Source organism: Macrotis lagotis, chromosome 4, assembly GCF_037893015.1.
Source record: "Macrotis lagotis isolate mMagLag1 chromosome 4, bilby.v1.9.chrom.fasta, whole genome shotgun sequence".
NCBI classification, from domain to species: domain Eukaryota; kingdom Metazoa; phylum Chordata; class Mammalia; order Peramelemorphia; family Peramelidae; genus Macrotis; species Macrotis lagotis.
Genome location: NC_133661.1, coordinates 114,617,470 through 114,633,888, shown reverse-complemented (window position 1 = coordinate 114,633,888; position 16,419 = coordinate 114,617,470). Strand labels below are relative to the sequence as shown.

General features: G+C 49.2%; 1 protein-coding gene across 1 annotated transcript; it reads left to right on the top strand.

Moving 5' to 3' along the window:
• Window positions 1-209: 209 nt before the first annotated feature.
• On the top strand, window positions 210-12,000 carry TLX1 (T cell leukemia homeobox 1). The gene is made up of 3 exons (XM_074233889.1): window positions 210-786; window positions 3,260-3,461; window positions 6,982-12,000. Exons 1-3 carry the CDS (start codon window positions 222-224, stop codon window positions 7,202-7,204), a joined length of 990 nt encoding a protein of 329 aa, XP_074089990.1. The 5' UTR covers window positions 210-221; the 3' UTR covers window positions 7,205-12,000.
• The last annotated feature ends 4,419 nt before the right edge of the window (window positions 12,001-16,419 follow it).

Sequence of the window (16,419 nt, the reverse complement as noted above, 5' to 3'; positions counted from 1 at the left end):
TCTCCCCCAGCACCCGGAGCGAACCCGAAGCTGGTGCCGGCTGCTCCCGCCTCCGCAGGCACGCTGCGCCCCGCGCCCCGCTGCGCCGCTCCTGCCCCCGGGCCCGCCCAGCCCAGCCCTGCGCCGCCAACCCAGAGGCTCTCGCTCGGCCCCCCCGGCGGCTCTTCGGTGCCTGTGTCGCCGGGCCCCCAGCGGGGCCGGGGCCGGGCTCGCCGGGGGACATGGAGCACCTGGCCCCGCACCACCTCCACCCGGGCCACGCCGAGCCCATCAGTTTCGGCATCGATCAGATCCTCAACAGCCCGGACCAGGGCAGCTGCATGGTGTCCGCCTCGCGCCTGCAGGACGCAGACTACGGGCTCGGCTGCATAGTTAGCAGCGCCTACAACACCATGACCGGGAGTTACGGGGGAACCGGAGGCGGCAATGGTGGCGGCGGAGCTGGCCCGGGACCCGGACCTGGGGCGGGAGCCGGAGCAGGCGGAGGCAGCGGCGCGGGGGGCTACGGAGGCGGCGGCAGCGCCTGTAGTATGGCCTCGCTGGCCGGCTCCTACAACATGAACATGGCCATGGGCACCGGGGGCGGCGGGACCGGGGGCGCTCTCAGTTCCGCAGGGGTGATTCGAGTGCCTGCCCATAGGCCTCTGGCCGGAGCCGTTCCTCACCACCAGCCCCTAGCCACCGGCATGCCCACCGTACCCGCCGTACCCAGCGTCAACAACCTCACCGGACTCACTTTCCCTTGGATGGAGAGTAACCGGCGATACACAAAGGACAGGTTCACAGGTGAGCCCTGACTCGTGTCCGCCTCAGCCCCTCCCCCCCGTTCGGGTTCCCGCTCCTCTCTGAGCCTCCTAATCCATCCCGGGTCAGCCTCTCTCTCCCCATTCCGGCCCGTGATTCCCTTTCTGCTTTCTTTGCTCCCAGCCTCGGCCCAGCCAGTCGCTGCCCCACTTCCTCTCTTCGATCTCTATATCCCCTACCCTGGTCCTGCTCCATCTCTCCTCTGGTTCTGGGCTTGCTTGGCCCTAGAACGGATCGAGAAGCTGAGAGAGCATGAGGGTCTGCAGAATCGGGAGGAGAAGGAAAGAGTAGGATCTAGGGACCTGGGGCAGGGGCAGGGGGGATGCTGGAAAGGGGGCACTTTGTACTCCGTGGATTTGTTCTCCAGTCCCTTCCCTCTCTCTCAGGGCAGAAGGTGGGCAAATGTAGACCTTTGCACTAACCTTAGAACAAAACAACGAATCAAAACGAACCCCAAGTGAGCGGAGCTCCGAGCTTACTCTCAGGCTGCCTCAGAGCAAGAGCCCACCCGATTTGAAGGACTTGAGACATGTGGGGTGGGGGGTAACCATCGCTGGGAAGTCCCCTGGCCGAAAAAAATGGGGGGAGGAGCAGAGGAGACTCGAATTCTGCTTACTTGGGTATAAGCTACCCCCCACCCCCAGCCCTCGGCCTTGTTTTATTTTTGGTCTCAGCCTGGGCTTGCCTCCACTCCTCCCAGACCCCTGCTCAATGAATAATGCACCGACCCTGACCGGGCCATCGATCCAGCAGCCCTGAGTGCGACTCCGGGGACAACACAGGCTCATTTCTTTCTCCTCCTTTCCTCTCTTCTCTCCTCTTATATCTTCCCCCACCCCCATTTTTCAGGACTGCTCCCCTCCCCAGGGCCCTTGGGCTAACCTCCCCCCATCTCTCTCTCTCTCTCTCTCTCTCCACACACACACACACACACACACACACACACACACACACACCCCTGTTCATTTTCCAACCTGAATTCTGAGCCAGAGCCCGGATGCTGCGGGGCCCTGGAGGGGGAGGAAACCAGTCCCCGCTTGCAATGAAGCTTCCAAAACAGGGTTGAGGCCAGGAGGGGACTAGAGCTAGGGATTCAAAGATTACCTCTCAGGCAGAAGTGCCCCCTATAATTCTAGGAAATGGATTCATTCAAAAATGACATACAGGAAGGGTGAATGACTGATACCCCTCATCCCTAAAGCCCCTTACCCCCACCTCCATCAGGCAAATTCAATTTCTCTTCTTTGAGAGGTGGACGTTCATCTTGGGGCTGGCTCTGAGTCCCGAATTACTCTTCCTGCAGATCCACCAATAGTCCAAAGGACAAGGTCTCCAGAAATTGACATCTTAGGTCTTAGATGGACAGAGAGAGGATAGCATTGGCCCAAATTGGGAGACAGAGGACTTTAGAGTTTGGCCCAATTTTCTTTCTGTGGGAACCTGAAAGCAACCTCTTTGCCTGAGATTCCAGAGTTCTGAGAAGGCAAAGTGACACTTTGCCCCTGATTCTGGAGAGGGCCTAGAGGCTAAGAGCTCAGGCAACCTGTAATTTATATGAACAAGGCCTTCAGAGGAAGACTCTAGTCTCCAAGATAAGGGCCCAGGTGATTTGAGGACTTCCAGGAGAAGAGCAGTCCTTTCCCTTCTCCACAACTTTGTGATGTTGATCCTTACTCTACAAGACTTCCCTCTTTAGTAAAACCCTAAGGCCTGAGCATGCCCGGCTAGGCCCAGGTAGGCATTACCCACTATGTGCCAATCTCCCTAGGAATACACTTTTAAAGGATTTTGATCTCAAAGCATAAGAATGTTTAAATGGATGTGCATGCAGAGTAAGAATAAGTATGGGCTCATGTATGAGTATGTGGTGAGAATGAATTTGTATTTGTATGACAATTATGGGTGACAGGCTTGTGTGTAGTACATATGGATCTATGTGTGAGGGTGTGATTTTGTATTTAAGTAGGCTGTGTGAGAATATGCTGAAGTGTGCCCACTGTACCTCTAGAATCTTTGCCCTTCTCAGCACCAAATACTGGGGGGGGGGGGTCATCCTATATTTGAGTGTTCAACTTAAGAAGGACACTGGCGATGGGACTGCTTAAATCCCCCATGCCACCCCAATCTTGGTTTATTTCCATTGAGAGAGAAAAATGACACAGATGAGGGACTTGGATACCTGCAGAAAAGGACGGGAGGAGGGGGCTAAGGTGAGAGCATTTCCTAAAAGATGAGACAATTCCAGATAGAATGCTTTGTTGCCAGGCCTGAGTTTAGCTTCCCGCTGCTCCTTGCTCTCCGGGCCTGCTCGCTCCCCAGCTCCGGGTCACTAGGGCTCGGCTGCGGTGTGTGCCTTTGCCGTGGACGCCTCCTGACGCTGTGCTGCTTGCTTCTGCCGTCTGTCTGTCTCCCGCTCCAGTGGCCCTCTCACCCTTCACTGTAACACGCCGTATAGGTCACCCCTACCAGAACCGGACGCCCCCGAAGAAGAAGAAACCGCGTACATCCTTCACACGCCTTCAGATCTGCGAGCTGGAGAAGCGCTTTCATCGCCAAAAGTATCTGGCGTCGGCCGAGCGCGCGGCCCTGGCCAAGGCGCTCAAAATGACCGACGCACAGGTCAAAACCTGGTTCCAGAATCGGAGAACGAAATGGAGGTGAGTCTGCAGGAAATCGGGAACTCCATAAGGGCGGGTGAGCGGCCTGCTTGACTAAAGCTGGTTTTCTTAAGCTGTCTCTGAGAAACTGTTTCAGTGTACCCTTTCTCCCTCCAACTCCCAACTCTGAGATGCGAAGGCCGTAGGTGCGCCGTGGTAGGGCTCAGGGTATTCATTTCAGATCAAACTGGGGGCTCAAAGGCCTAGCTATTTTGACTCATCTCCAACAGCCAGGACTGTGTTGATCTGGACAAGATGCTGGGTAGACAAATGATTGGTCTCTTCCCTATCATTTATTGCCCCCACCCCAAATCTCTTTCATATCCCTGAGTTCGGAGAACCGTGTTAAGTCATTTGGGTGAAGCATACGCCCACTATGATGTCCATTTTTGAAGCAAACAAGACAGTGTATGGGCCTGTTCAGTATATTGAAGTTTGTGTGTGTGTGTGTGTGTGCGCGCGCGCGCGCGTGCGTGCGTGTCTTTTGGAAGGGTGGTGACGTGGAGTTTGAAAGTGTTTGTGAACGATTCTTTGGAAAGTTCAATCTGGCAGTAGAAAGCAAATATCTTAGAATCAATCCCCCTAACACGTGGCAATCTTGACTGCTCAGTTAACCACCTCTCCCCAGGGCTCTGCCTTGGGTGGAAGTGTGAGTGAAATAGATGACCTGGGGATTCCGGGATTGGGATGGGAAAGTAAGACTGCGACTTTGTTCTACTGCCTCGATAGTCAGGTCCCTCTGGAGGGAGCCCAGGCAACCTCGGTCACCCTGGAGTCTTCCGGGAGCTGCAAGGTTAGCCAGGCTTTGGGTGGAGATTTTGGTAACTACCGAGAGACTGAACAGAATAGACTAGGTGGTATGTTAGTTTGATCTGGGGATATAGGTCAGAAAGAAGAAAAGAGTTTGGGGGAGAGGGAAATCTGTATTAATTCCACAGTGGAGTTAAGCTTTGGTGAAGGTATTCGAGGCCCTTTTGAGTTAATGGTGGCTAAAAGAACTCCCTTTTCCTGAGCTACCAGAGTAACCAAGGCTCATCATCTAAAACTCCCGCCAAACAGCCCAGTTTCAATAACAATATCTGCCTTTGGTGGGGAGTAAATAGGAGAAAGCTTCACTATATGACTTGGCTACCCGAGACCATTTTCCTCAACAAGCCCCAGCCGGCGGCAGGCTGTGACCAACTCTGCTGCCCTACTCTAGAGATGGAAAATCAATCACTCAGAATCGGAGTTGGGAATGATCAATTAAGAACAGATGGATGTGTCTAAGAGAGAACAGGAGAGAGCTATCCAGGGAGCTGGGGAGACATTTGCTCTGTCTCCTTCTGTCACACACACTCAAAAACACTTTCAACTCTCTAGTACTCACAAAGTCTGTCCATCTTTAAACCCTCACTCACTCTTTCTCACACACAGGTACAGACTTGCAGTTTCTCTCATGAACTAGATCCCTCATAGAATGACAAAATCTGTCTGTCCTCTTATCTGTCTCTCTGTCTTTGTCTCTGTCTCACTGTCTGTCCTCTCTACCCCCACCCCCATCCCACCGCCACCCCCACCTCTACTCGCAAAAACCTGCAGACATTGGACTATACTGCATTACACCACACCACACTACACTCACTAACACACACATTCTCACGCCCGTTTTTTCAGAGCCTCTGGGGATCAGCAGCTAATGTGAATGGAGTCAGAGGGAGGCGCCGAGCCGGGTCAGGCCGGCTGGGCAGAGGAAGGAATTGCAGTTTCCTCTTTTTTTTTTTTCTGAATGAAGAATCTAAATCTGCCTGGGATTCTGCTGTTATATCCACAAAGAAGACACGCAGCTTCCCCCCCCCCCGTGGGGTCGAGTTTTCCACAGTAGTGCGTTCCAGGCAATAGGACATGGGGGTGGGGGGAGAGGCTTCCAGGAGTCATTAGGGAGGAAACAAGGAAGACATTTTCTGGGAAGAGAAAGGCTGGGATTCACAAAAACCCAAACGGAGATGTGGAGAAAGGAGGTAAGGGAAGGGACACAGAAAGGAGAGAGACAGGGAGATCCAAGAGACCTAGGGAAGGGGTAAAAAACAGAATTAAGCTAATCTTATTTCCCTAATAAAGAAAAACAAAGATCCCAAACTTTTTTTTTTCCGTGTGGAACGAAAACTCGTAATTCTTAGGGAGAAAAAAACCCCAGAGATATAAAAACCAAAAGAGAATGAGAGAAATCTGCAGACTGAAATGCATGGGGGGGGGGAGAGTAAGGAAGATAGGAAGAAAAAAGAAAGAGAAGGGAAGAGAGGAGAGAGAAATTACAAAAGAAAAGGAAGAGGAAAGCAAGCCAAGAGGGATCCTCGTTTGCTTTCTGCTTTTAAATCGATCTGCTACAAATTGCTCCTGGAGGCTCCGGGGACTCACATTAGATCCTTTCACCTTAGAGACAGACGTTTGATCTCAGTTTACAGTGGGGGTGGAGGGAGGTTGCATTAGATGGAATATGTGAGTCATCCCCTGCTCTTACTGGCTTCGTGGAAACCGGACGGGCCTTACTGGAGCTCCGCACAGGGCTAAGGAGAGGGAGGAACCGGCTCGGCTCAAAGAGTCAGGGAACTCTGGGTCCATGGTTAGAACCCAATCCCTTTTCTTCAGGACGCGAGACTTGCTCAGGAAGCGGGAAGTTGGGGGATGGGATAAAAGGAAGAAAGCTAGTTTGCAACCCCAGGTTGGCTCATTGGAAGCCTGTTGTTTCTGAGTCTGAGAAACCTATTCCTCCCGATCGACCCTCGCGCCCCCCCAACCCCCAACGTCTGTTTCAGTGTCTTTGCTGGGCCACCTGTCCGCTCTGTCATTGTCCCCAGGAGCTTCAGAGCAATGAGGAGAAGGACTCAGAGGATCTTTGCAAGTCCGAGTCCCGGCTTGCTAAGAGGGCCAGGCTCTCTCCAGACCTTTTTCTATGTAGCTAGGGCACCAGGGAATTAGAGTGGAGGGGCCACAAAGGTGATTGCTAGTTTCCTTCCTGGACTGCCTAGTCTGGGAGGATGGTGGCCAGGGGGCTTTTACTGAGGGACTGAACTTGTTTTCTGTGCATCAACTCTCCGTACCTTCCCCCCCCCCCCCCGCGCGCGCACGCACACATACACACACACAAACACACAAACAAACAAAATCCACAATCCATTTCGGAAGAATTTTCCAGAAAAGTAGAGAGCCTGTACTTTAGGTTGGCGTTTGGCCTAGTGCTGGGGGCTAGATAGGAGCTAAGAAAAGCAAGAGGGCTGTTCTCCCTCCACCGCCATGTTCCCTAGCCTTTCTTCTTAGTAGACTTCAGTGACGGGGTGGGGTGGGCAGCTGAGAACCCCTTGGGACTGTGGGGGGAGTTGGGGGGTTCCCCAGGTATCCCTTTTCTAGAGCCAGAAAACTGGTGTTCTCGGAAGCAGCAGTTTCCCTGACTCCAGGTCCTGGGGAGCCGAGGGCCGAGGGGGACGAGGCCAGCATGGGTCGTGGGCAGTGGCTGGCTCTGAAGCGGCTTGTCCCCGTACAGGAGGCAGACCGCGGAGGAGCGGGAGGCGGAGAGGCAGCAGGCTAACCGCATCCTCATGCAGCTGCAGCAGGAGGCCTTCCAGAAGAGCTTGGCTCAGCCGCTGCAGGCTGACCCGCTCTGCGTGCACAATTCTTCACTCTTCGCTCTGCAGAACCTGCAGCCCTGGTCCGACGACACTGCTAAGATCACCAGCGTCACCTCAGTGGCTTCGGCCTGCGAGTGACCCCTCTACTGTCGGGTCCACCCCGCTCGGTTTCGCTGTCCCCTCCCCCGCCTCTCAGATTCTCAGCCCTTCCAGGACCCCCACCAGAGAAGTGGGAGCCCAGACTTTGGAGTTGCGAGCAAGAGGAGCGACCTCCCCACCCTGAGTCCTCGCCCTGCACCCCCATACCCAGCCTCGGGAGACGACTCGAGATCGGGAGGTTGTGCCTGGAAAGGGGTGGGGGAGGTTCCCGAGGGCTGTGCACAGAGGAAAGAGTGAGGACTCTGCCCCCTGCCCCAATCCCTTTCACGGACCACGAGCCAGTTCTCCCTGACCCTACCCTCTCAGTAACTGGACATAAAGTGAAACTCGTAGAAAATCAGCCCCACTACCTGCTTCTGCTCTCCGAGGTCTGGTACCAGTGTTGTCCAGTACGGGTGAGCAACCCCACCCCCACCCCCACCCCCGGATTTACTTTCAGTGGAAAAAATAAGTTGGAACTAGAGTAGGGACTGGGGTCAAAAGGGACCTGGGGACCCAACTGGAGCATTTCGTCCCGAACAGTTTACCCTCCCTCTCTCGGTCCAGCTGATACTTTTCAGTTCTGCTCCATTTCCGTTTATTTTATTTTAAAATTTGGGGTTTTAGAGGAGGCTGAAGAAGTGGAGGAGAAGAAAGGAAATTTAGAATTTCTAGGATCGAGAGCATTCGGAAGGTCCCCCAAAGAACCGGTTGGTCCCCTGCGATACAGCCCTAAGAAACCCAGAGACACTCTTACAGTCATTCGTGGACAACCACACTACACACAGCAGCCGATAATCACACACAGTCACGAAGTTTGATAATACAGTCGGGTGCCCATAGTATCAATGGCTGCAATGGCAGCGGTCACGCAACTTTACACAGATCAAAGTGACACTGTGCCCACAATTCCTGTTTCCCCCATCACTCACAGTCACTCATACAATTCCCTACATACAGTAGCAGGCAAGCACAATTCTACACTCCCCCCACAACACACACACAAACACACACACACACACACACACACACACACACAGACAGAGTCCGACATAGAGTGGTCCCTCTAACAGTTCCCTGGAACATGGTGTCCTTTGCACAATCTCGAACAATCAGCCTTGCATACAAATTGCAAAGGACAGTCATACATGGAGGCTGTTTGGGGAGGCTAGCTTTGCATCTGTCTCGGGGAGGGGGGGTTTAAGTTATGCACTTATAAGGTGTTTTCCTTGTAACCATTTTATAAAGTGCTTGTGTAATTTATGTGGAAAATATGAATAAAATTGTCCGGATTCGGAACCCTGAGGTAGGTGACCCAATTCCTTTTCCCTACGGGGGTGACCTGGTCTGGAAGACCAGCCTCCAGAGAGCTGAGTGAGAATTTCTCCCATCAAGAAAGGATGGGACCGCCGAACTCAGGTTGAATGAGCCAGGACTAGCCTTTCAGCGGCTCTCCTATGTTAAAAGTATGTGCTTGTAATTGTGTAAGCCGACAGGAAATATCGTTCGGGTTGAGAAATCTATGGTTACAAACAAATTAATTGGGGAATTGGTTTCCTACCACTTGACCCTTTATCTCTCTCCCCAAAGTCTAGCATTTTCATGAGTCCATTGTGTTTACCACTCCTGGTCTCGAGGCTAAACTCAGAAAGAGGTCCCAAAATAAAGGGGTATTCTGCTTAATCTAAGTTTAATTTATTTTTACATCCGAGGATCTAAAGAGAGGGTGATGAAGTGAGATTTGGGAATGGGGGGAAAGAGAATTTGAGCTTCTAGGATAGGGAGATAAGGGTAAGTGTATAGAAGGAATTAGAGACTCAAGCAGGAACTCAGCCCCGACAAACTCTTGGGATAACTCACACATTCGACCTACGAACAGGAATATCCACACACACCCCACTCACGCTTTTACACATATTCAAGCTTAAACTTAAATACCCAACACTCATAAATATATTTATTCATAAATTAGCTTCCATGGTTGTGTGCAAACACCCTCACCCTCAACCAGTCAAGTCAGTGATTATTGATTACATGCTTATTTTGTGTTGTGCTCATACTCATACTCACACACGGTACTTTAATTAGTCCATAACTACAGAAACCAAGGAGATATTTTAAAACCACCCAAACCAAACGGTTTGTATGTCATTAACCATGTCATGGAAACGTAGTGGTAGAAAGATACACCAAAAATATCTGAATTTAGAGTCAGGGGACTTGGGTTTGAATCATTGCTCTGTTACTTACTATCCATGTGGTCTTGGACAATCTGCGCCACCTTCTCTCTATGCGCTTCCGTTTTTTTTATACGTTTTTTTATTTATTCAGGAGAGGGCTGGAAAGGAGGACTCTAAAGACTCTTTAATCATTTACCCTCATAACTAAGTGAAAATGTAGAGAAAGTGAGGGAGTAATGAGAGCTCAAATGAAAGTGAGAAAAGAGGCCTGTATCTTATTGAACACCCCATCCTCTGACAGTGCCTCTTTGAATTTCCATTTCATTCCCTCAAAATCCAAGGAGTGTGTGTGTGTGTGTGTGTGTGTGTGTGTGTGTGTGTGTGTGTTCCTGGAAATTTAGGTCTGCGACTGAAGGCAAGATTATTCTTCCCCTTTTAGACGGTCTAGGACAAGGGGAAGGAGAAAGGTCTCTGCCTGACTTCCTCAGTTTTGTCATCGGAATGTCCAACATGATCCATGGGTAGACCCTGGAGCATCTCCAATTCCCACTATGTTTGAGGGAGCATAGAGAGCAGAAAATGAAATCCTTGGGCACTCACTCTTGGTGAAATCAGGCTCCTGCTGTTTTGTTTTTCTCTATTGGATTGCAGCTTTCAATGGGCTGTTAGTAGTTATTACAAACAATCCCCTGTCACTTCCCCCCAAATCCCCTCTCCCTCCTTCCACACACAAACTTAGGAACTGGGTAAATTTAATCGACCTGAATCCAATTCCCCTTCCCTCTCCCAAAACCGAAACTGGGAGTGCCTACGGGCTATGGTTGGGCAATGTTCAGGCTCCCAAGAGATTACTCTGGGCTGGGGATCTCGGGGTAGCTGAATTCCACTTTGGCACCTGACCCATGTGGTCAGCAAGTGTTTTATCACCCTCTAAAGAGTCTCCAATACAATCGGCCTCAGAAGTTTCTCTGTCCTCCTGGTGCTCTAGTTCTATCCCCTCCCTATGCCTATCCCCCCCACCCCCAACTATTCTTCTAATCCCGAGGTCTTCTAAGGTTAGGAAAGAGGAAAGGGATTGGCCTCTGCTCTCTATTTTCTACCTCTTAGCTTTCTGCTGTTGAGTTTTTTAGACATCTTTTGAGGGTTCTCGGGAGCAGTCCTGAGTTTCCGCCTATTGTCTCCGGTGATTTTAGACTGCGGGTAACAAACCTGACAGTTTACTCTTTGAAGGCCCATAATTTCTGGGGCTTCTCTCTGCTGTTTCCCTTGGGCTGGTAGGGGGAATTATGTGCTTTTCTCCTTCTAGTCTTCTCTGTGGTTCGCCATGGGCGTTTTCTGTCTCACTCCTTCCTCCCCTTGTACCTGTTACTCCCTCCCAGGTTATCCTAGCTTCTGCCTCCTGGATCCTAACACCTCTTTTGTCAACTCTCAAACTTTTCCTCCATTAACCTAGAGGTAGGAGATTAATGCATTTCATTTCCCCACCTCCAAGAGTGTATACTCCAGGGCAAGCGCTCCCACATTGTTCTAGAAGAAGGCTTTACTGCTGGAGAGGCTGGAGGACCACAAAGTTTGTATCTTTTTTTCTAGACTAAATTTTATCCTGTCTGGACAAGTTTCAAGAAGTCGGGACCAGTTTCTGTTCTCTCAGCACCATTAACTAGACATATACAAAAATTCACACACATCCCCCCCCACACATATACAGTACCTTCATCCAGATCTATATAAATAATGCTCCTCGAACACACACATATGGTTCTAAACATGAACCCAACTGTTAATACATAAAACTTTCCTTGAAACATTTTTACTTCCAAATCACTCTTTACACAGCGAATGCTCACTAAAAAACAGCTCGCCCCCATTTTCAAAAGGACATAAGACCTAAGACCACATGCACAAATAGATACATGTCTAGATCTATAGAACCTCCCTTCCCTTTCCCCTCCATACACACACTAAATTTGCGGAATTCAGTTCTGGACATAATTACCTTACACTAATTTCCAGGAGGGTGATAGGTCGGTCCTCAGGCTGTAGTAATGGGCATATTTGAGCTATTATAGGAAATGCAATCCTCCCAGTGATTCTCCTGAGATGGGGCACATCATACTCGACTAGTCTCCTTTTCCCAATCTTTCTTCCCTATAGGAATCAGTCCTTCAGTTTTGATCTCTCTGAATCCATGGGGCAAACTCATGTATTCCGGAGAAAGCTTTGTTAGGTCTGATACCATCGGCCATCTCTCACAGTCCAAGAAGTCTAGAGTACGGAGGTTGAAGCGGGCTTATTTCGATTAATGCATACCCAAGCGAGTGCTCAGCCCCCAGGGACAAGGGAACCCACTAGCATTAATACCCCCTCTCCGAGATTTCGTTACTGATTCAATATCCGAAACCTGATATGTTCAAATCCTGGTTTGGGCGAGTCCAGTCGCAGCATCCGGGAGTGTGTGGGAGGACCCAGGGCCTTGAGTACAAAGTGTGTGAGGAAAGTGTAATAGTTGAAAATAGAGGTTCAAGTCCAACAAAAGGGACGTGGACGAGTCCAGGGATCAGTAAAGGCAAGGGAAGTTCAGACATAAAGAGAGAGTTAAAAGAAAACAGAATCAAGGTCAAGGGAGAGAAACCGGGGTGGGGTGGGGGAGAAATATGGAGAGACAGCAAATGAGGGGGAGAGAGAAAGAGCGATGGATATGGCAGAGGACAAGGACAGGATCATGATCAGGATCATGAAAAGCAACTGACAGACCCGAAACTATTTCATCCCAGAGCTCAGATCCCTGAGCCACCTCTCTTGTTCTAAATCTACAGCAGTCTGATCTATCGGCGGTCTGAACCGACTAAATGACTTCATTAATTATCTGGATAACTGGATTGACTGTGGAAACAAAAACTGAGCCCCTGTCCGGACAAGGATTTTCGCGTTTGCTCTGAATGAAGTTTTCCTATGCAAATCAAATTCATCGAGTATTGATGAGTTGCTCGTGAGCTCTGGCTGAAGCTCACTGGAGGGTTTTTTTTTAATCTCGCTAAACAAACCTGGATCACGAACCACAATGCAACCCTGGGGATTTTGACCCAGGCAACTGTGGACCCCAAGATAGGCATCATTTTTTGTGTTTTTGAGGATTAAAAACACAAAAATTGATGGTAGATTCTGCCTGAGGTTCAGATGAGATTCAGAGCCAGGACAGAGAGTAGAGGTGGAGAGAAAAAAAAAGAGGTCTTTTCAGAAAGAGCTGCCTTTCCTTTTCTCTTTCTCCGTTCCCTTTTTCTATCTCGTGCTCTTTTTTCTCTTCTTTCCTCCCTTCCTTATTCCTCTTTCTTCTTTTCTTTAGTCTTTCTTTTTCGTTTCTTTCTCTCTTACTTTTCTTCCTTTCTCTTCTTTTCTCTCTCCCCCTCTCTTTCTCTTTTCTTTCTCTCTCTCTCTTTCTTTCTCTTTCTTTCATTCTTTCTTTCTTCCTTTTTCGTGCATCTTCAGTTTACATCAGACCCCACCACAACGTATTGTGCTCTTTGGCACAGCCAGGGAATCCGGTTCAACCTGCTAAATATAATATCCGCATTGTATAGTACCATAACTGCTTTTGAGTGTGAATCTATGCGATTTGTGTCTGTTATGCACCTGAGTGCGGTTCTCTCTAAGCCTATTTAATGCGTCTGTGTCCTGGTTGTACTGTGTGTATGTACGAAGTCTAAGTTTCGGGGTTATTTAGGTGTGAGTGTGACCAGCATGTTCTCTATGGATGCTTCTGTGAGAGTGAACATAACAACACAACAGGGGGCATTTATACAGTGGTACATTTATTAGGCCCATACCAAACATGTCCGTGCTGATACTTTGCCTGGTGTTTAGTTTCTTTTGCCCGGACTTAACACGCATTCTTTAATCGGCCAGGCCGCAAATTTTTCCTGAGCCTCCTTATTCTTTAGGTCTTGTGCCTGTAGGTTCGAGGAGTGACTAGCAAGTTAAATGAAAAATTTGGGGAGAATTAGTAAATCCGCTTGGGAGCGGCTTCCTGAGAGGAGTCTGAACACGTTGGGAGCCAGACGAAGTTCGGTGCAGCCCTCCACGGAGAGTCCTTTGAAGGGGACACCACTCATGTGGGTGTGTCTGTTGCGGTCTTTCCTCAAACAACTGGTCTCATTATTTTATGCTTTATTGTTCATGTGAATTATATTACTCTTACAAACTTCTTGCATCTAGGAAGGCATCTCTACACATCCTCGTCTATGCGTCCTGCACCCACCCTTCCAACACCTACACACCCTATCTACAACTAACTCTCTCCACCTACAACACCCTCGTCTACACGGTTCACTTCTGCTTCCCTCTGCCTATGTCTCCCACATTCACACACCCGACCCTAAGCCTAATGAGTCTATTATCTTTCCTCCCACGCATTTATCTAAGCTTCCCGCAATTACTTACTCTAATCTTCCACAGCTACACTTTCCATCCACACACCCAGATCAGGAGCACTCAGGCGTTTATGTATTCCAGTCTTTGAAGCAAATCGAATCAAGAAGTCAAATTTTTTTTTTCCTTTAAGAAGACAGAAGGTACAACCTTCTTGGCTGATTCATGTCTGTAAATAGTACACTGGCACCCGGGTACCGTAGGGATAATACGTCTCTTGAGTCCAACAGAAACCTAAGAAATCACTCTTGGTTCTTGGGAATAAGTCACTTCTGCTGTGACAAATCTCAGCCGAACAATATAATAATTTCTTCACTACCCAAAGCTCTTCCATTGTGTGTGTGTGTGTGTATGAAGGAGATAGACTCCTTCTTTCCCGGGAAGAGATACAAAAATGGAGTCCGTGAGTCCTTATTGGAGAAGAAGGTTGGCTTTAGCTTCCCATCCAAAGCCTCCTGGTCAGGGCTGGAGAACAATAGTCTGGGGGGGGGGGGGGTCAAGGAAGAGGATGGAGATATGAGATGGGGAGCAGAAGGAGAAAGAAGCTGGGGGATCTCGGAGCGGGGTACATTAAGAAAGAATTCAAAGGCAATGAATTCAAACTCAGTCCACTATCTGTTCCCTTGAACTGTCTGACAGAGACGCAGGGAGGGTACTCTGGTGGTTGGGTTAGCTCAGGCGAGCCTCCGCTTTCTCCCGTCCCGGATTTGCTACATGTTGTCTCCATTCTTTCTCTTGATGGGCATTCAAAGCCACATACACTCTCTCTCTCTCTCTCTCTCTCTCTCTCTCTCTCTCTCTCTCTCACACACACACACACACACACACACACACACACACACAGAGAGAGTCAGAGACAAAGAGAAACACATTCACAGAGACCCAAAGGGAAGGCAGAAGTGCGGAAAAGAGGGAGAAGTTGCAGCACTCTGTACCCCGGACCCTTTCCCTTGCGCCCTGTGCCTCCTCCCCTCACTTTCAGTCTTGGCCTAAGCTGAGAGCAGGGAGCCTGAGACCGAAGAGGAGTGGCAACGAGGCCGGCGGCCGCTAAACCTCAGCCCGAGCCAGAGCGCAGGAACCCGAGGCCGGAGCTCGCAGCTCAGCCGCAGTGCAGCGCTTCCTCAACTTCACTGTCAAGTGGAGAGAACAAAGTAAGTCTCGGGCGCCCTCTAGGGCCCACTGAGGGAGTGGTCTCTCCAAGAGGCTCCGGGAAGGGAGGGAACCTGGAAGCAACCCAAAGAGGGAAGAAGGGACTGGGCGGGGCAGGCCTGGTGTAAGGAGACCCGGTTAGGGCAGTTCGGGGGGGGGGGGGGGGGAAGGGGGAGGCTGGGACTTGGGTCTCTCGGAGTGGAGGCAAAGCCTGGCCTTGACCCAGCTCCGGACCAGGGCAGGCTGGAGACTGGGTTGGGCATAAAGAGCCTAGGAGCAGAGGAGATCCTTGGGAGAAAGTGAAGCTATTCTTTACCTATCTCATTTCCCAATAGTCTTCGGAATCATCCCTAAAGTGTAGAAAAAGATGGGGTAGCCCCACAGAGCCCGGGACTTCCGGATAATAATTATAATTGCCATCTCCAAATCGCCTAAAGGTGTAAATTGCTTTACCCTACAATAACCATGTGAGCCAAATGTTATCACTTTCGCTTTACAGAAGAAATTGAGGCTCAGGAAGATTAAATAATCTGCATAGTCACACTTTGGTTAATGGAGGAGCTAAAATATCAACCCAAGTCTCCTGACTCTAAATCTAAGTCTTTTCCTATTATATACCGCAGCAGAATTTACCTAGGGAACTCGAAATTTCATTCGGGTAGTTCTTGTCTCTCTCTCCTAACTATATAAAAGCTCCTAAAAGAGGAGTACGGGCCAAAAATGACAAACAAATCTGCCTCAGTAGATATTAACCCTTTCTTTTTCGACAGAAGAGAGATTTCTTTTAAAGGAAAGAAGAAAAGAAACAAGGATTGTGCAGGTTCTTTGTATATATTATCTCATTTGATTCTCACACCAATCCTGGGAAGTAGGTATTATAATTATTTCCATTTTACATTCGAGGAAACTCAGGCAGGCGAGATTAAGTGATTTATATAGGGTCACACATTCTGAACCTGTTTTTGAATTTAGGTCATTTGGTCTCCAGACCCAGCATCTATCTACTGTGACCTAACTGCCTCTAAAAAAGTAGTTTGTGTGTTGTTGGACCCCTTTGGAGAATAGGCTGGTGAAATTTATGGACCCTTTTATGCATAAAATAAAATTTATGGGGTCACAAAGAAAACCAATCACATTGAAATGGTTATTTTTTTTAATCCACAGATTCTAATCTAAAAATCTTTTGTTCTAGGATGTTTTGTCCTACAGCTAAGGACACACAGAACCTGCCTTTGCCCCAGCTGACCCTCCTCTTTCTGTTTTGGGGGAGAAATGAGAGGTCAGGGAGAAGGCTTAAAAATTTCTTTTTAAAATTCATTCTTAAATAGTACTTTAAGTGTATATGAATCATGGGAAATCTCGACAGTTTTGTGAGGTAAGTATATCATTATTACCCCCATTTTACAGATGAAAAAATCTTGCTCTAAACCACATAGCCAGTAAATTCCTAATTTTGTTGTT